Here is an 18,948-nt window from a genome sequence, read left to right as displayed (position 1 = left end):
CCAGGAGCACCCCTTCAGCCTCCACGAGCAGGGCCCAGGTGCCAGGGTTAAGCACAAAGGGCTCCCCAAAGCCCCTCTGGGGCACAGTGATGAAGGTGGGCTCAGTGCTGGGCGGGAAGGCCACAGGCTGGCTCTGCTCCGTGCCTGGGGGGTGTTGGGTGATAAGACTGGACACAGCCTAAGACAGGCCACCCCAGGCCACACTCCCCAGAGCCAGCAGGATAGGCTGGCTTCCCCACCCACACATGGGGCCGAGACAGGGCTGGGGCAGGGCTGGGTGGGATGGGAGTATGAGAGGGTGCAGGGGTTTGAATAGAGGTGGGGAGGGGAGCAGAGGGGGCATGGAAGTGGCCCCCAGATGCACTCACAGTTGGCACAAGTGGCAAACTTGCTCTCCTCCCGCACAGAGACCCGACCACTCACGCTTGTGGGCCCTCGGTTGACATATCGGAACACCAGCCAGAAGAGGTCAGGGGAGGTCACATTCAGGCTGGCCACAATCCTGGGCTGGGGGGATGTAAAAAATTGGGGTCACCCCTCCCTGGCCATTCCCAGCCTGGTCCTGTGGCCTCAGAGGCCTGCCCTCCCCACTGGGCACTTCAGGCTGAGCCCTGGGAATGGGCAGTCCCCACACCCACCTGGATGGGTGCCATCTGCGCATAGCCCCTCCAACTGAAGTTCTCAAACTCAAGGGGGTTGAAACCAAAGCGCACAGTGTGGCCCTCGGGCGTGGCCGCCTCCTCCAGCTCCAGGCGCAGGTGGTGCAGGTCAGGGAGGTAGTGGTCCCGCGCCGGCCTGGCCACAGCAGGGGTGTCAGGGCAGTCCCCATGCTGTCTGGGCAGGGCAGGTACTGGCCCTGCCCAGACCCCACCCCCAGTCCCCAGGGACAAACCCAGAGGACCAACTTCCTCCCCCAGGCTGCTGCCCCCAGCCCAGTGGGAATGGGGCACCCACTCGCTGCAGGTGGGGCCATGAGTGTTGGGGCGGCACCGGCAGGCGCCCGTTCTTGGTTCACAGCCCTGGCCTAGCGCACCACCAACATCACACCGGCAGCCTGGGAGGAAGGGAGGGAGGGAGGGAGGGAGAGAGAGAGGTCAGTGCTTCCTGCCCTGCGCCTGCCTTGGTGCTCCTCCCACAGCCCCTGTGCAGGAACCTGCTCTGGTTTCATACACAGGCCCCTGGGGCTCTGTCCACCTTGTCAGGAGAAACAGGGGCTGAGAAGCCAACTGGGACTCTGGACAAGGGAAGTTCTGAGTCCAGGTTCAGGGTCAAGGGAACTGGGATTGATTGGTGATGTCTGCCAGGGGCAGGACTGAGGGGAGGAGGCCTGAGGGTGGAACCCTCACACCCAGCTTGGGCCTGGCCAGGCATTCAGGAGCAGCTCAGTGAGTGCCAGTCCAACATTTGGGCCTCCCATTCCCAGGCCCCACCTGGGGCCCTTGATTCATCTGTCCCTCCGTGGGACTCAGCCCTCCCCACGACGTGGTCTGAGCGCCAGTAAGAGGGCACTCACTGTGGCAGCCGAAGTAGTTGGCTTGGTCCAGCCCGAAGAAGCCATCCTTGCATGCTGCGCAGGTCTGGCCACATACATGGGGCTTGCAGAAGCACTGGCCATTGCCCTGGGGGTCGAGAGAGAAGGTGGGACTAGTGGGGGGAAGAGGGGTCCTAATGCACCTGTCCCCAGATCCCCCAGCACCTTGGCCCTCAGACTCACCAGCTGGCACTCAGTGGCTCCACCCAGTGTGCCCCTGGGGTCACAGCTACAGCCTGGGGGAGGGGCAGAGCAGGCCTGAGAGTGTGGAAGGGGGCAGCAGGGCATGTCTCCCCAGGATTCTCCCTCAGCCCCCCAACATCCACTCTGGGCAGACTCACGGGTGCAGCCCTTGGGGTTGCTGGAACTTAGTCCCCAGAACCCAGGTTTACAGCGATCACAGCTTGGCCCCTCCACATTAGCCCGACATGTACAGGGGGCCTGCGTCTGGGAGAAGATGAGACTGAGGGTCAGAGTGGACCCCTACCCTCCTATCCACAAACCCTTAGCCCTGGAGCCCTGACCCTGCGCCATCTTTGGCATGTCCCTAGAGTGAAGACAGAGGACCAGCCACGGGAACAAATGAGTCCTGAGGTTTCCATAATGACCGATAAGCTGGGGAAGCAATGGTCTCAACCCCACCAAGGGCTGACCTGAGCTCACCTCAGGAAGGACCCGATCAGCTGGGGCCAGGCCAGCAGGGTGGCAGGAGCCAGCTGTGGAGAGACCCCCGCACAGTCATTACTTGGGCATTGACCCTGATGGCAAAGAACTTCCCTAGCCTGGCAGGACCCAGGGCCCCCACGTGTGTAAATAGGCATGAAGACTTGCACCTCCATGCTCTGATTCCACATCCTGAGGGCATGTGCCCTCCCCCCTCCCCAGCACATGGTTAAGAACATGCAATAAGCACACACAGCACATGAACACATGTGTGAATACATACTGTGTGCATAGCACATGAACACTCATGGACACATGCATAGCATGAGAACACACATCCACATGGAGATGTGCGTGGACATTAATGAGGCACAAGGACACACGCAGCACACAGGCCTCACTGAATGCATGTGAGAACAACCACATGGACACACACATGGGCACAGAGCACATGGACAGTGGCAGGAACACCTGGCACGTGACATGTGCAGTGTGAGAGCAACACACACAGAGCACAGGACATGCGTACGGCGCCAGCCTCACCTTCGCAGTAGGGGAAGTTGTATGTTCCAGGCACACATGTGTCACACCGCAGCCCTGTCACCTGGGGCCGGCAGCTGCACTGCCCGCTGCGGGGGTCACAGGCTGCATGCAGGGAGCCATCCGCAGAGCAGTGGCAGGCTGAGGGAGGAGGGAGGGTGTGGGCATGGACATATGGTGGTACCCACCAACCCTCCCTGCCTCCTGCAAGGACACTCACGGGCACAGGCGGGGAAGCCATGGAAACCAGGGCTGCACTCCTGGCAGGTGGCACCTGTGTAGCCAGGGAGGCAGCGGCACATCCTGCCTGCACTGCAGAGCTGGTCTACGGACCCCTGGGGGTCACAGTTACAGGCTGCAAGGGACACGGGTCAGGCTATGGGCATTGGTGGTGGCCCTCCTACCCACCCCAGCTTCTGCCCCGCCCTGCCCGCTGCTCACCTTGGCAGTCAGGGTAGCCATGGTAGCCAGGGCGACAGCGGTCACAGTGAGGGCCTTCAAACTCGGGCCGGCACAGGCAGTGGCCAGCCTCGCTGCAGCCCTCGGGCAGGGTCCCCGCAGCGCTGCAGCCACACACTGCGAGCGGAGAGGCGCACAGGAGTGCTGAGTGGGCGGCAGGACCCTGGGCCCGCGCCACCCTCGCCCACCGGGGCGGCCTTGCTCACGCTGACAGAGCGGGAAGTGGAAGTAGCCAGGCGCACAGCGGTCACACGTGGCTCCCTCGAAGCCCGCCCGGCACGTGCACTGGCCTGAGTCCCGGTCACAGTCACCATTCACCACTCCGGGGCTGGAGCACTGGCAGGCTGTGGAAGGGGAGGCCACACTCAGTCGGAGGGGCCCATCTCCCGGTGTCTGCGCGGGGACGGAGATGGGAACAGGGCTGGACTCACGGTGGTGGCAGTCCTGGCCGTAGAACCCTGGGGCACAGAACTCACAGTAGGTGCCCCGGAAGTTGGGTCTGCACAGGCAGTGTCCCCACCGCGGGTCCTTCTGGCAGGCATTGTCTTCCGTGCCGCCCGCGTTGCAGTCGCAGCCTGGGGGTGGGGGAGGCGGAGTCTAGAGGCCCCGCAGACCTGGCCCTCCCGCCGGCAAGCCTGCCTTCTCCACAAACTCATTTCCTTACACTTTCACTCTGTACACATGTAAACTAAACGACAAAATTCGGGTGGGCACTGGACTTATGGGGAGATCACTTCGTAAGGTGTATAAATGTCTAACTACTATGTTATACCCAAAACTAACATAATACTGTGCGTCAACTGTAAATGAAAAAATATTTTTTTAATTTAAAATTAAACAAATAAGTGACAATAAAAACCCCAAGAAGGGGAGGTCAATGTTTAGGGAAAGCAGTGGTACGTGACGAAATGAGGATGACTCTGCATACGTGCTCCTAGTCATTCATGACACAGATACCAAGTCAACCATGAGCATTCACACAACCACAAAAAATTCTAACTCAGAATCATAACAGCAAAAAAAATTCTAGTCTTTATAGATAATTCCAGGGGTGGGAAGAAGGGAGAAAAAAGGTGCTAAAGTCTTAATTTGTGCATAAAAAGAGGGCCATAAGTACTATTTAGTTTTTGCTACTGAGAGAAAATGATGCTTCAATATTTGTCCAAAGTATAGGGTCACCACAGACCAGAACATACAAACCCTCAGAGAAGGAAACCAACCAACCAAAACCAAAACACACTTGGTTGCTCAACCCAGCAAAAGGCAAGAAAGGAAAAATTAAGCAGAAAGGGAGAAACAACTCAGGGCAAGAGCCCCAACCGATGGCAGCCATCATCCCCATACTAGGCCAAGTCTCCTTTCCTGAGATAAAAACCCAAAGGTGTCAGTTTGACTCTAGAAGGAAAATCCGGTCACGTCCTCTTGAAGGGAAGCACCTTGAACTACTCAGACAGGAAACAAAGTCACATGAAGGGAATGTGTTTAAGGCAGATAGAGAGAAGGTGAGCATGGAGATGAGGGATGCCACCCAAGCCACGAGCATTAATGGGGACAAAGGGGATGTGTGTTGAGAAAAATGGACTTGTTCCCCACCAACCCCCACCAAGAGAGGCAGCAAACCCAAGTCTCTAAGAGCAGGATAATGTGGTCTTGAGGTACGGAAAGCTAAACTATTAAAATCGCGAGAGTTTGGCAAAACCAGAGTCCTAGAGAGAATGACTGAATATGGTGTTCTCAGAATGTGACAAAAACCAAGCAAGGACAGAGTGGCTTTAAATAGTATAATTAACACATGTGCTTGGACAGATGCACATACAGAAATCTGTACTCAATAGAGAACACACATTTCTGTGACACATTCATGGAACAACCTAAAAGGGTGAGAAACAAAACATCAAATCCCAAAGACAAAAAGCAGAAATTGTCAGGCTACCGAATCTGACAACGATGCAGTAAAATGAAGACTGAACCAACAAAAAGGGCAGAAAGGAAATCAAACCACCAAGAATGACAAACATGCTTCTAAAGAACTCGGGTCAAAAGAAAATAAAAATGGAAACGACCGGCTATGTAGAAAAAAGCAGTAGCGAGAACACAACAATCAACCCCGTGGGACATACCTAGCCAAAGCTACACTCTGAGGCAAACTCATAGCTTTAGCCCAGATTTCTAAACCTTGTACCACTGATATTCTGGGCTAGACAACTATCATAGAGGTGGGGCCATCCTGTGCACTGTAGGATATTTTGCATACCCCTGACCTCCCTCTACCCAATAGAATCCCCAGTTACATCAACTAAAAAGACATTTAAGATGTTTTCCTATGGATCAAAAATCACCCCTGCTTGAGAACCACTGCTTTAAATCTTTGTGTTGACAACTAGAGAGGCTGAAAATACTAAATAATTCAAGAAGCTATCAAAAACAATAATAAACCACAAGAAAGGAGATAGAAGGAATTAAAGAATTTAGTTCCAAAATTTCTATATAAGGAAGCAAAATCCCTGCCCCACAAGCAGAGAAAAAAACCAACAATCTTGTACAATAACCTAGGGCTGTCCTTTGAAAACACCAATAAATTCAACGCACTTCTGCTAGGTCAAATGAAGGAAGAAAAGAAAATATACTATGTTCACAGATTGGAAGAATTAACATCATTAAAATGTCCCTATTCCCCAAAGCAATCTATAGATTCAACGCAATCCCTATTAAAATACCAACAGCATATCTCACAGGTCTAGAACAAACACTTCAAAAATGTATATGGAACCAAAAAAGACCCCAAACACCACGACAATCTTGAGAAAGAAGAACAAAGTTGGAGGGATCACAATACCAGATACCCAGTGATACTACAAAGCCACTGAAATCAAAACAGCCTGGTCCTGGCACAAGAACAGACACATAGATCAGTGGAACAGAACAGAGAACCCCAGAAATCGACCCAAGGAATTATGCTCAATTAGTATTTGACAAAGGAAGCAGGAGCATACAATGGAGTAAAGACGGTCTCTTCAATAAATGGTGCTGGGAAAACTGGACAGGTACATGCAAGAAATAAAACTAGACCACCAACTTACACCATACACAAGAATAAACTCAAAATGGACAAAAGACTTAAATGTAAGTCGCAAAACCATAAAAATCCTAGAGGAAAATGCAGGCAGTAAAATCTCAGACACCTCTCATAGCAATATGTTTGCTGATACATCTCCTAGGGCAAAAGAAACTAAAGAGAAAGCAAACCAATGGGACTGCATCAAAATTAAAAGCTTCTGCACAGCAAAGGAAACCATCAACTAAACAAAAAGGGAGCCCACTGTGTGGGAGAACATATTTGCCAATGATCCATCTGATGAGGGGTTAATATCCAAAATATATAAGGAACTCATACAACTTAACAAAAGGAAATCAAACAATCCAATTAAGAAATGGGCAAAGGACCTGAATAGACACTTCTCCAAAGAGGACACACAAATGCCAAGAGACACATGAAAAAATGCTCAAGGTCGCTAATAATCAGAGATGCAAATTAAAACCACAATGAGGTGTCACCTCACACCTGTCAGAATGGCTCCATCAACAAATCAGCGAAGAACATGTGCTGGCGAGGGTGTGGGGAAGGGGAACCTGGTGCACTGCTGGTGGGAGTGGACTGGGGCAGCCACTGTGGGAAACTGTATGGAGTTTCCTCGAAGAATTAAAAATTGACCTGCCATTTGACCCAGTGATCCCACTTCTAGGAATATATCCTAAGGAACCCAAAACGCCAGTCAGAAAGAACTTATGCTCCCCTATGTTCATAGCAGCGCAGTTTACAATAGCTAAGATCTGGGAACAGCCCAGGTGCCCATCAGTAGGTGATGGATAAAAAGCTGGGGGACATTCACACCAGGGATACTACGCGGCTGTAAAGAAGAAGGATCTCGTATCCTTTGGGACAGCCTGGAGGGACCTGGAGAGTGTTATACTGAGCAAAATAAGCCAGGCAGAGAAAGACAACAACCACATGACCTCACTCACATGTGGAATCTAATAAACAAAATAAACTGATGAACAAAATAGATCCAGAGACAGAGAAGCATGGAACAGACTGAGGGCTGTCAGAGGGAAGGCGGGGAGGGGAGAGTGGGTGGGGAGGGATAAAGCAAAGAAATTATATGGATAAATGCATAACCCACGGACACAGGCAATAGTATGGGGAGGGCCTGGGGGTGGGGCGGATGCAAAGCAGAGGGGATCAATGGTGGGGGGGAAGGGGACATCTGCAATACTCTCAACAATAAAGATAAATTTAAAAAAAATGAAAATGGACAATAGGAATGAAAGGCAATTTAAAAATCAGGACAGAATGCTGTGTATAACTTTGTGCAAATACATTTAAAAATCCAAATGACAGACCTGGCCAGTGTGGCTCAGTGGTTAGAGCATTGGCCCGAGCACCAAAGGGTTGAGGGTTTGATTCCCAGTCATGGGCACATACCTGGATCGCAGGCTCAATCCCTGGCCCAAGTTGGGGTGCCTGCAGGAGGCAACCGATCAATGTGTCTCTCTCGTTGATGTTTCTCTCCCTCCCTCCCTCCCTCCCTCCCTCCCTCCCTCCCTCCCTCCCTCCCTCCCTTCTACTCTCTCTGAAAAGCAATGGAAAAATATCCTTGGGTGAGGTTTACCAACAACAAAATCCATATGACATAAACACTTGCTGGGAGCACGTGAATAACCAGCACGGAGCTAAGGCGAGGTGGGAACAGACGCAAGGGCACAGGAGAGGTGGGGGCCGTAAGCTAAGGTCGCCGCTGAAAGGCAGGGCTTGGGACCAGGTGGTGTGTAAAGTCCCATCAAACTTCCCGAAAATTCCTGCGATGGTAAAGCTGATACGGAGCGTGACGAAGTGTGAATCATTTTCCAAGGTGAATTACAAACCAAAGCAAATGGCACAAACGAGAAATCTTTCAACCAGTCTCACTAATGAAGCGTTTACAGTCAGTGGAGGATGCATGCTGGGAAAGGCGTTAGAGGATTTGCTGTGTAATTCACAGATTAAAGTGTAATGCTGCTTGCGTGGGAACCTACTGAATTGGAGAAGATATTTGCAAATGATATATTCAATAAGGGGCTAATATCCAAAATATATAAAGAACTCATACAACTTAACATAAAAAACCCCCCCAAACAATCCAATTAAAAAAAGGGCAGAGGACCTGAATAGACACTTCCCCAAAGAGGACATATAGGTGGCCAAGAGACATGAAAAGATGCTCAACGTCACTAATCATCAGAGATGCAAATTAAAGCCACATGAGCCCGGCAGGCGTGGCTCAGCAGTCGAGCATCGACCTGGGATCCAGGTGATCGGGGTTCGATTCCAGGTCAGGGCACATGCCCGGGTTGTGGGCTCGACCAGTGAGTCATCATTGACGTTTCTCTCTCTCTCTCCCTCTCCTTTCCTCTCTCTGAAATCAATAAAGATATATTTAAAAAAAAAAAAGCCACAATGAGATATCACCTCACACCTGCCAGAAAGGCCCCATCGACAAACCCACAAATGACAAGTGCTGGCGAGGGTGTGGAGAAAGGGGAGCCCTAGCACACTGCTGGGACAGCCGCTGTGGAAAATGGCATGGAGGTTCCTCAAAACATTAAATATGGAGCTGCTTTATGATCCAGCAATCCCATTTCTGGGTATTTATCCAAAAAAAAGCAAAAACACTAACTAAAAAAGATATCTGAATCCCTGTGTTCGCTACAGCATTATTTGCAATGGCTAAGACATGCCCTGTTATGAAAGGAAGACACCTGCCGATTAGACTGTGACATGTTATCAACCAGAAGACAGGTCCCAATTCAGAAACACTCACGAGAAGTATGTCTCCCCGTTGGTAAGAACCAGGCTGACCATAATAAACCTTGCTGTGTCCTGAAAACGGTGACTTGATTTAATGTGTGGCAACTGACGCTGGTAGACTTTTATCCTGAGAGCGGGTTGGCAGCCCACGGGCCCGCGAGTGCCAGCATGTGCCCGCCAAGCCTGGGCAGAGCCTCCTCTGGGACATCTTTCTAGGGAAGAACTAAGACTTTATGGGAAGCTTGAGCTGCAAAGGTGTTTACTGGAGCATTATTTTAAAAAAGAAAATTGGGCCCTACCCTGCTTGGCAGAGTGGATAGTGTCGGCCCGTGAACTGAAGGGTCTCGGGTTCGATTCCAGCCGAGGGCACATACCTCAGTTGCAGGCTCGATCCCTGGCCCCAGTTGGGGTGAGTATGGAGGCAGCTAATCGATGTCTCTCTCACATCAATGTTTCTCTCTCTCTCCCACTCTCTCTGAAAAGCTATGGAAAAATATCCTCAGGTGAGGATTAAAAAAAAATTAAAAAAAGAGAAAAAGAGAAAATTGGAAAGAACCTAAATTTTCAGCAATTGGGAGTTGGTTCAATAAATGCTACATCTCACCTGGCCAGTGTGGCTCAGTGGTTGAGTGTCAACCCATGGGCCAGGAGATCGCGGGCAGGACACATGCCCAGTCAGGGCACATGCCCAGCTTTCGGGCTCGATCCCCAGTAGGGGGCGTGCAGGAGGCAGCCGATCAATGTTCCTATTTATCTCTCTCTCTTCCTCTCTAAAAATCAATAAAAACATTTAAAAATAAATAAATGCTTCATCTTTTTGTGTAACGTAGAACAAGAAGAGACATGTTTTGTGGTGGGTGGGAAACACAAATATGAAATGGAGTGCAGAGCACACATCCGTGTGTGTAAAAGCCAGTGTGTGTGCCCATGCGAGGTTCCGCAGCAAGAGAGGGGTTATTTGTGGGGCTGCAATGCTGGGTAACTGCTTCAATGTTATGCTTACTTAGGTTTTTGACAGCTTTCTAGCGTGAATATGTATTATTCTCATAAAATGAAAAGAACCAAAATTAAGGTGACTAAAATGAATATCCTCTCTCTCCTGCCACACTGTGCCAGGGGGACCCAGGGCAGGACCCAGGGGAACCTTGGGACACTTACTCACAATCTCTCCAGCCTGCTGTACCTGGGCCACGGAGTTGTTGTGGGGGAAGGAAATGGCTGGGGGAGGAGATACGCATGTCAGCCAGGTTGGCTCAGCATATGGGGGAGGGGGGGTGGGGCACGCAGGATAAGAGGGATCCCCCAGGGTCCCCGCCCCCAGGCCAGTGCCTCACGGTGGCAGCTTGGGAAGCCAGTGAAGCCTGCTGCACAGGCCTCGCACTGCTCCCCTGTGAAGTTGAGTCGGCAGTAGCAGCGGCCAGTCAGGTCTTCACACGTCCCGTCTGTGAAGTTGGACTCACAGTTGCAGCCTGGGTGGGGGCCGGGGAGTTATGAGACCCCAAGTCCAGGGCTATCAGGCCCAGGACGAGCAGTCTCCGCCTCCCCGGTCTGGGCAGTGGGAGGAGAGCCAGGCCTCCCAGAGCAGTGGAGGGTGCTGGGGATATAGGGAGGTGGAGACTCTGGGACACCCCACCCGGGCAGACCCTGCTCCTGGCCACCTGTCCCCAGGACGCCCCACTCACGAAGGCAGGTGTGGGGTGAGTCCAGGGGCTGGTCTGGGGCACGGTAGAAGCCAGGCAGGCAGCGCTCACAGTTGATGCCAGTGGTGTGATGCTGGGGACGGTGCAGGGCCACTGAGTCCAGGACGTCCACCCAGCCGAGTCACCCAACAGCACCCCAGTCCTGCCCACCCCGAGTGCTGAGGTGTCCTTGCAGCCCCACACAGGTCTGAGCTCCACCCACCTGGCAGTCGATGCACACGCCCCCACCCTGGTAGATGCTGTCCTGGTTCTGGCTGGCGTTGTGCCGGTCAACCTCAGGGTCATAGTAGCAGTCGTCTGCATGGCCATGGCAGTTGCAAACTGGAAGGAAGGGCAGGTTCCCAGCTGTCAACAGGCCCCCCATGACCCCACCTGGGGTCATCCCCAAAACCATGGATGACCCCAGGTGTGGCCAATAACACACATGTGCATGTGTGTGCATGTGCACTGTGTAAGCTATGAGTGCAGCTGTGAGCATGCATGTGAATGTTGTATGTGCCTGCACACAAATGTGTGAGCACCTGTGTGCAGTGCAAGTGTTGTACAACTGTGTGCACAAGTGTGTGCATGTGCTGTACCTGCGTGTAAACGTGTGTACCCATGCACACACCACATGTAAGCGTGTGCGCGCAAATGTATCCATGAACATTGTGTGTGCGTGAGTACAAGTGAGCGCTGCCAGTGTGTAATCATATGTGAGCACATGTGCATGTATGAACTTGTGCAAAAGCATGTGTGTACGTGGGGGCACTCACACTGACACTCGTTGGCGTTCTCAGGTGTGGCCGGCTTCCATGGCTGCTGGTTGAAGCCAGGGCAGCAGCGCTCACAGGAGCCCCCGCATGTGTTGTGCTGGCAGGCGCACTGCAGCCTGTAGTACAATGGGCACAGCGGGGCTCAGACCCCCCACGGACGCAAAGGGACAGGTGGAAGCAGAGGTGCAAGGACAGTTTTGGTGTGTGGGCCGGGGGCAGGGCAATGAGTGGTCAGCCTGGAAGACTGAGTTCTGGGTCTATGCCATCCCCACCAGGGCAAGACCCGAGGCCTAGGTCTTGCTCAGCAGGCAGCCCTGAGCTCAGCCAGATGCCCTTATGTGTCCAGGGCACCTCCCCAGAGGCAGGTGGCCAAGGCCTGCTTCCTCTTCTAGCTGGGAGAGGACAGCAGTCGGACGGCTGGAACCCTGCCTGATGTCCTGGAGAGCAGCTCCTGGTGGCTCAGTGGGGACAGCTGACTGCAGCTGGGAACTGAGGTTGTGGCCACCTACTGCACAGGTGCCCATGCCAAAGCCCCACCCAGCCCAGGCTACATATCCACCAAGGTGGGGGCCGGGATGGGCCCCATGCTGGGCTGTGTTCCCAGGTCCTGGGCTGGCGCTGTGCATGGCCAAGAGCTCCAATCCCACAGCCCGGTCCCCACAAGGGTCGCAAGGCCTGGGGAGCCAACACTGCTGTCCCTCAGAGTTCAGGGACACCGGGAGGGCCTCCGTGGACAAGATCAGGATAACCTGCCACACATAGGCAAACACAGGGGTCCCGTCTGTGTTGGATCTGGAACGACAGGCTACAGCTGCTGTTAGACAGCTTTTTCAATAATTGACACGGTCAGGGCACCTCTAGGCTAAGGAATTCACATAAAAGGGAGCCAGGCTGGTGATACCCTGGCGTGTTTGGCAAAAACCCTTGCAAAGTCACTCTGGAGGCTTCTTCCCAATCCAGGGCACGCTGGTGTCAGGGGAGAGGGGTCGGCCATCACAGCAGACATGGGACTCAACCCCAGAACTCCATGGAGCAAGCGGGCAAAAACCATAAAAGAAAGGTGTTAAAGGTTATAACCTAAGGAAGCGAAAACTTCATGAAAAACAAAATGCCATGAAAAACGGATGTGACAGAAGAACCAGTCAGAACTTCTATAAATGAAAAATAAAATTACTGCACTTAACACTCAATGGCTGGGTTGCGCAGCAGGTCAGACACAGCTGAAGAGAGACTCTGAGTGGAAGAAGCATTTGGAAGACAGCTCAGAAAACAGAGGTGAGAATTCAGATGTCATGAGACAAAAGGAAACCACAACCCAAATTCCAGAAAGAGAAAGGAACATACAAGGGACCCAACAGGCAGAGCGCTGACAGCCAAGGGTGGTCTTGCATTAATGAAGAGTCTTCTTCTCAGATTCAAAAGCACGTGTCCAGGCCGGCCACTGTGGCTCGGTTTGTTGGAGAGTCGCCCGTGCACCAAAAGGTGGTGGGTTTTATTCCTAGTCAGGGCACATACCCAGGTTGCGGGTTTGATCCTGTCAGGGCATGTGCGGAGGCAGCTGATTGATGTTTTTCTCTCTCTCCAAAAAAAATAAATAAATAAACAATAAAAACTGTAAGACACTTTTTTAAAAAGCGTGAGTCCTGAGCCAGAGAAAACATGTCCACCCCTCGACACAGCAGAATGGACTGCAGAGCACCAAGAAGATCACAGAAACTTCCAGAAGATGCCCAGGCAACAGTGTGCATGGTGAAGGACTCTCCCGAGCATCCATAGACGCAAGAGACTGTGAGCTAACATCTCTGAAGTGCTGAGAGGTGTGGCCTTCAACCAGGATTCTACAGTCAGCTAAAACTCTGTCCAAGAGTCAGAGCAAAACAGCCATTTCAGACGATGACAAACAGAACTGGGAAAGACATGTAGGGGACTCACCAGTTGCCACAGACTGTGTCCCCCCCAAATTCACATGTGGAATCTAACCCCTGGTGACAGCCATTGGGATCTATGGGGGATGATTGGGTCATGAGGGTAGAGCCCTCATTCATGGGATTAGTGTCCTTATAAAAGAACCCCAGAGCCCGGCCAGCTCAACATTTGAGCATCAATCTAGGATCCAGGAGACTGAGGTTTGATTCCCGGTCAGGGCACAAGCCCTGGTTGTGGGCTCGATCCCCAGTAGGGAGCATGCAGGAGGCAGCTGATCAATGTCTCTCTCTCTCTCATCGATATTTCTCTCTCTATCCTTCCCCCTGAAATCAATAAGGATATATTTAAGAAATGAAAAAAGAAAAGAACCCCGGAGAGGTCCCCGCCCCTTCGGCCCCCCATGTCCCCACTCGGTGATAAGATGCCTCTGTGGCCCAGGAAGTGGCCCCCGGCAACGCCTAGACTGAGGGGTGACGCGCTGTCCGTGGTGTCTGTTATAGCAGCCGCGGCAGCCCTTCCCAGCCCAGGGAGGGAAGGAGGGGGAGGTCTGCACAGAGCCGGGCAGCAGCCAGCTCCCGGCGGTGCAGGTGGCGGTGCCTGAGGCGGGACAGAGGGTGCAGGTGGGGCTAAAGCAGGAGGTGACGGGGGTAAAGGTGTGAAGACGAGCCAGCGGGAGGGCAGAGGACTCCCCGGAGGAAAGGCAGAGGTGGCAGTAGATGGGTTCAGGGAGGACAGGGCAGGCTGATGTGTGGGGACACATGTGTGCAGGGTGCTGGAGTCTCTGGTCCTGGGGACTATGTGCAGCCCTGTGCCCTGCAGGGTGAGCTGAGCTCATCCACACCCAGGTGCCGGTGAGTCAGGGTAGATGCCAACGCCACCCCAGTGGGCAAAGACAGACCTGCCCCTTCTCCAAGACCAATTTGGCTGCTTAGTGGGCTCCCCTCCCAGCCTTCACGAGTTCCTACTTGGCACTAAATTTCCCAGAGCAATTACTGTGCCTGAATTTGGCATGCAGGAACCCCCGCTTGGGGAGGCGCTGAGCCTGGACAGCCAAGTGGGTCCCAAGGGACTGCCTGTGGCCTGCCCGAGCCCTCCAGCCAGGGAGACCACAGTTCTCCCTCCCCTCCTTCAGGCCCATCAACCGCAATGGACAGGTCTGCGGTTTGCCTCTCAGTGGGGCTTTGACCATGAGATGGGGTGAGCCTCTGTGCTGTTTGGGTTGCACTTGCCCCACTATAAGTTGAGGTATAGACAAAGCAACAGAACCACAGCAGAAGGCACAGAACAGGCCCCAAATCCAAGAGTGGCCTGGGGGCTGAGTTATTTTGAGGCAAGGAAGGTACAAGGCACACGGTGCCTACTGGCAGCCTGTTAAAGATGCAGACGCCAGGGCTCTGCCTTGCTGGCTGCCTCAGTGGGCCTGGGGCTGCTGCCTGCACTGTGGAGCACCTGTGGGGGGTTTGGCCCACCTGTGATGGGAGGTGAAGGTCAGGGGTGGGGGCAGCAGGGAGTGTGTCGTTTGTGTCCTGGAAGAAGGTGGGGTGGGCACACCGTCCAGCCCAGAGGGCAGCCTCAGGCCAATGGCCTCCCTCAATGACTCCCCTCCATAGGGCCCTGGGCTCAGGGTCTGAATGAGAGCCCCACCTCTACTGGCAAAAGGGCCCAGGGCACGGCCCCTCTACCTCACCATACACATGGGGAAACAGGCCACGGGTGGCAGCCAGTGCAGGTCACAGAGGCCAGGACACGGCAGGCAGTGGAACCAGGTGTTCTCCCCGAGTTGGGCAGGGAATGGAGGGAATGGGCAGAGAGCCGCAGGTCTCACCTGAAGGGATCTGAGGGGTCTTTGGCGTCACAGACATCCGCGTGGCCGTGGCAGACACAGCGGCCACCAATGCTGATGTCCTTGATGCTGTAATAGTACTGCACACGGGCTGTGAGCACTGTGGCTGCCCACACCAGCCCCACCCACCCACCAGGACCCCCACGTGGTCCAGACCCACCCATGTGACCCAGACTCCCTCCATGGCTCGCCCTAGCTGGCATGGGCTGGCATGCTCACCCGGCGGGTGACAGTGGGGTCCCGCAGTGCCTTGCCCATGAGGTGACCCAGCAGTGTGTTTGTGCGCAGGAAGCGCAGGCGGATGTTGGTGGCTTTGGTGAAGTCACGCAGCAAGGGCGAGTAGGAGAAGTTCCTGGCCCCTGGGCGTCCGTTCACCAGGGACACCACGACCTGGAGACAGGACGGAGAGTTAGGCCAGCACCTGACTACCACCATCACTCAGGCTGGACCCTGCCATGTGCTGACGGCCCACCTCGCCATTCTCCAGGGGCACAATCCGGGAGTACTCCGTGGTGCAGAGGACCTCATCGTCCTGCGTGATGCGCTCCAGCCTTGGCACCCCGAATCGCTCTAGGCAGTCCCTCCTGGAGGCTGCAGGGAATGGGTGAAAGGTGAGGGTGCAGGGCCCAAGAAAACCCATGGAGCCCGGGCCGCATGGAACTGCCCTGCGTGCATGGACTTCACGGAGCCTCCTGGCCTGGTCTGTGAGGTGGAACTGGCCCCACATCAGGCCACTCACACCCACCTGCCTTTGGGATGCACCTCCAGCAGTTCTGACACATACAGAAGCCGGGTGTGACAGAGCAGGGCAGTAACAGCCACCCTGGGGACATGCCTGCCAGCCCCTGGCTCTGGGAGACTCACAGGCGAAGAACTGCCATGGCTGATAGGTGTGGCCGAAGTCCATGGACCGCTCCAGCACCCAGAGGTCCGGCCGAGGGGAGTTGGCAAACTTGATGAGCACATAGGCCACGTGGAATACCTGCAGTGGTGAGGGGTTGATGCCCCTGAGGCCCCCTCTTCTCACCTGGGGGCCACCTCCACCCTGTGGTGCAGGCCTCCCTTCTCCCACAGTGGACATCTGTGGGTTTTCCTGTGAAGGCCAGAAGTGCGAACCCAGGGGAGATGGCCAGCCCACTCAGGGCGCAGACACTGGGCTCGATGGCTGGCCTGTGGCCACTGAGGCCTACACCAGGGAAATCGCCATTTCTGAGGGCTCCCCGCCTGGGTCTGGGGGTGCGTTGGCCCAGGGCCAGATCTGCCTGCCACCCCCATCCCTGCCCCAGGAGCCCAACAGCCACACTGGTCCTAGGGCTCTGAGGCTGAGACTTGAAGGGCAGCCTGTCTACAGATCTCAGGCAGTGGGGCTGGGGAAGGAGAAGACAGGAACTCACTCTCCCCACACCCATCACCACAGCTCCAGTGGCAAACCTGTGCAGAGGTCAGACACTGGCCCCAATCAAGCCTGGCCTCCTCACACAGCTGGCAGGTGACACCCACTCCTGGGACAGGGCCCCTGGCCCAGTCTCACCTGGTCACTCTTCATCATTCTCAGAACCAACTCCGAACCTGCCCCTCCACTCTCTGACCACCCCCAGGCACTGAGGCCCCAGGGGCAGGGGGCCTAGAGCAGCTGGGGCCCAGTCTCTCCATTGTCACAAGGTCCCAGTGGGGGAGACAGACTAGAAAATAGAGAGCCGGGCTCTTGCTACCAAAGGCGTCCCTCATCCAGCTCCCCAGAGATGAAGTACAAGGTGAGTATCACCATGTAGGCACTGGAACCCTTGACCCCTGGCCACGGCACCCAGGAAAGGGCTCTGGGGCTACTGGGCACAGCAAGGGCTTAGAGCACCTGCTTAGCCCAAGGCCTCAAAGGCTGGGCCACCCAGATCCCAGAGGGCCAGCGTGTGAGCAGGCTTCACCCTTACACCCCAGCATGTGGGTCTTCTGTGCCCCCCACAACCCTGGGAGCACCCATTCCAGGCTCAGCCTCCCACTGGGAAGGACAATGGCTCCCGGGAAGCTCTGAGCCCCTCCCCTCGGCCCCAAAGCCAAGAGAATAACAAAGCCAGTGGCCACTGTCCAGGCTGGGTTCTGTGCATGGTGTGTGGGCTCCAAGGAGATCTGAGCAGGGGAGCAGGGGGACACAGACACCCCCAGTCTGCACCCATAAGTGGGAGGTCCAGATGCAGGGCAAAGGCATGCTGGTAAACATGCCACATGTGGGGGGTGCCAACCCCCCACTCAGGGCCTGGTATGAGGGGCCCAGCCCCCATCCCATCCTAGGTCTGCTCACAGGGGCACCCCCAGGTGGGCTCTGAACTGTCCATAGACCTTGAGGATGATACCAGGCCACCACCCACACCCTCAGGAGGGCCCTGCCCAACCCAGGGGAGTAGGTCCCCTTTGGGCATCCACTGGTCTGGATCCTCGCCAGACCAGCTGAGGTGAAGCAGGGGTCTCTTCCAGGGCTTCTTGAGGTCGCCATGGTGACCCCATGGAGGGACGGTGTGTGGACCCCTCAAGACCCAGCCTCAGGAAGCACAGACTGCTAAGAATGCCAGGGAGGCGGGGGCGCAAGATCCAGAGGCATGCCTATGCTGAGTCCCAGCCCTTCCCCGAAGGCCTGAGTTCTCAGGGATGGGCCCAAGTTAAGCCAAGTGGCCTTTCCCTGGGGTGGGGGATGTAGCCTATTCACCCATGTCCAGGCTCTGAGGTCATCTTCCCGCCCTGCTTGGTTGGGGGAGGGGCAACAAGTTCCTGGGGGACAGATCCTGCACCCAGCCCTGCACCTTGGCCAACTTTCAGGCATTCCAGGGAGCCCTGGGGGACCTGGGTGTGCATGAGTCACCGAAGGCCCCCCAGGAGACTGAAGGCTCTCCCCCCTCCCCCAAGCCTCTGGGGCCCACCCCCGCCTTTCCCTGAGTGAGGCCACCGGGCTGTACCCTCTGCTGGCCAGCTCTGTCCCTCCCCCTCTGCAGGCCACTGCATTTTTCCCAGCTGAGGGAACTTGCACAAATATTGATTCAAAGACACTGATCGGGCAGGACAGGGTGTCATGGGAACTTCCCCCCACGCCCCATGATGCTGGGACACACTTAAAGAAAGACCCCGCCTCCTGCTGGCTGTCCACCTGGTCATCTGTCACACAGGGGCCCTAGACATCTGTCCCCAAGGCCCTGGCGCAGGCTGGAGGGGAGGAAAGGCATGAGCCCAGTGCTCCCCATCTGTCCATGACCTGGTGCCATTCCCAGGACCACACTGGGTATGACCCGGGAGGGGTGCAGAGCCCTGGCCTCACTGTCCACAGCCCTGCCCCCACCCACCCGCTGGGCTCTGCTGCCAGCACAGGCTGACCTTTCCCGCAGAGTTCTCTGCAGAAGGAAAAAACGTTTTTTAAGTAAAAGCCAAACAAAAGCCTCCTGAGTTATTTTTAACAATCTGGCTATTTTGGGGCAGGCACATCTCCAGGACAGCAGCCGGACTGCTTCTTGGTCACCGCACCCCGGCCTCCACGCCCAGCCTGACCTCAGAGGGCCAGGCCTCCGCAGGAGGGCATCTGCCTCCCTCACCCTGTGACCCATGTCTGACCGGGGCCAGGGCCAGAACAGGAGGCCTGGGTGGGCTCCAGGCACCATTGGCCATGTGGCCCTGGCCAGTCATCCCATCCTGGGCACAGGGGCAGT

General features: G+C 55.0%; 1 protein-coding gene across 1 annotated transcript in view; it reads right to left on the bottom strand.

The window, feature by feature from the left end:
• LAMA5 (laminin subunit alpha 5) overlaps positions 1–18,948 on the bottom strand; it is a 51,415-nt gene that overhangs the window by 21,571 nt on the left and 10,896 nt on the right. Inside the window, exons 3-24 of the mRNA XM_081148433.1 lie at positions 16,127–16,244; positions 15,735–15,853; positions 15,482–15,652; positions 15,245–15,342; positions 11,494–11,609; positions 10,941–11,059; positions 10,721–10,811; positions 10,373–10,507; positions 10,197–10,256; positions 3,625–3,768; positions 3,400–3,537; positions 3,176–3,310; positions 2,955–3,089; positions 2,738–2,875; positions 2,195–2,247; positions 1,873–1,978; positions 1,715–1,767; positions 1,514–1,619; positions 955–1,054; positions 639–795; positions 369–507; positions 2–144 (exon numbers count right to left, since the gene is read on the bottom strand). Of these exons, the coding sequence (XP_081004559.1) occupies positions 2–144; positions 369–507; positions 639–795; positions 955–1,054; positions 1,514–1,619; positions 1,715–1,767; positions 1,873–1,978; positions 2,195–2,247; positions 2,738–2,875; positions 2,955–3,089; positions 3,176–3,310; positions 3,400–3,537; positions 3,625–3,768; positions 10,197–10,256; positions 10,373–10,507; positions 10,721–10,811; positions 10,941–11,059; positions 11,494–11,609; positions 15,245–15,342; positions 15,482–15,652; positions 15,735–15,853; positions 16,127–16,244 (2,574 nt within the window). The remainder of the gene's footprint in view (position 1; positions 145–368; positions 508–638; positions 796–954; positions 1,055–1,513; positions 1,620–1,714; positions 1,768–1,872; positions 1,979–2,194; positions 2,248–2,737; positions 2,876–2,954; positions 3,090–3,175; positions 3,311–3,399; positions 3,538–3,624; positions 3,769–10,196; positions 10,257–10,372; positions 10,508–10,720; positions 10,812–10,940; positions 11,060–11,493; positions 11,610–15,244; positions 15,343–15,481; positions 15,653–15,734; positions 15,854–16,126; positions 16,245–18,948) is intronic.

Source organism: Miniopterus schreibersii, assembly GCF_964146895.1.
Source record: "Miniopterus schreibersii genome assembly, chromosome: 10".
NCBI lineage: Eukaryota > Metazoa > Chordata > Mammalia > Chiroptera > Miniopteridae > Miniopterus > Miniopterus schreibersii.
This window is presented reverse-complemented; position numbering and strand designations above follow the sequence as displayed.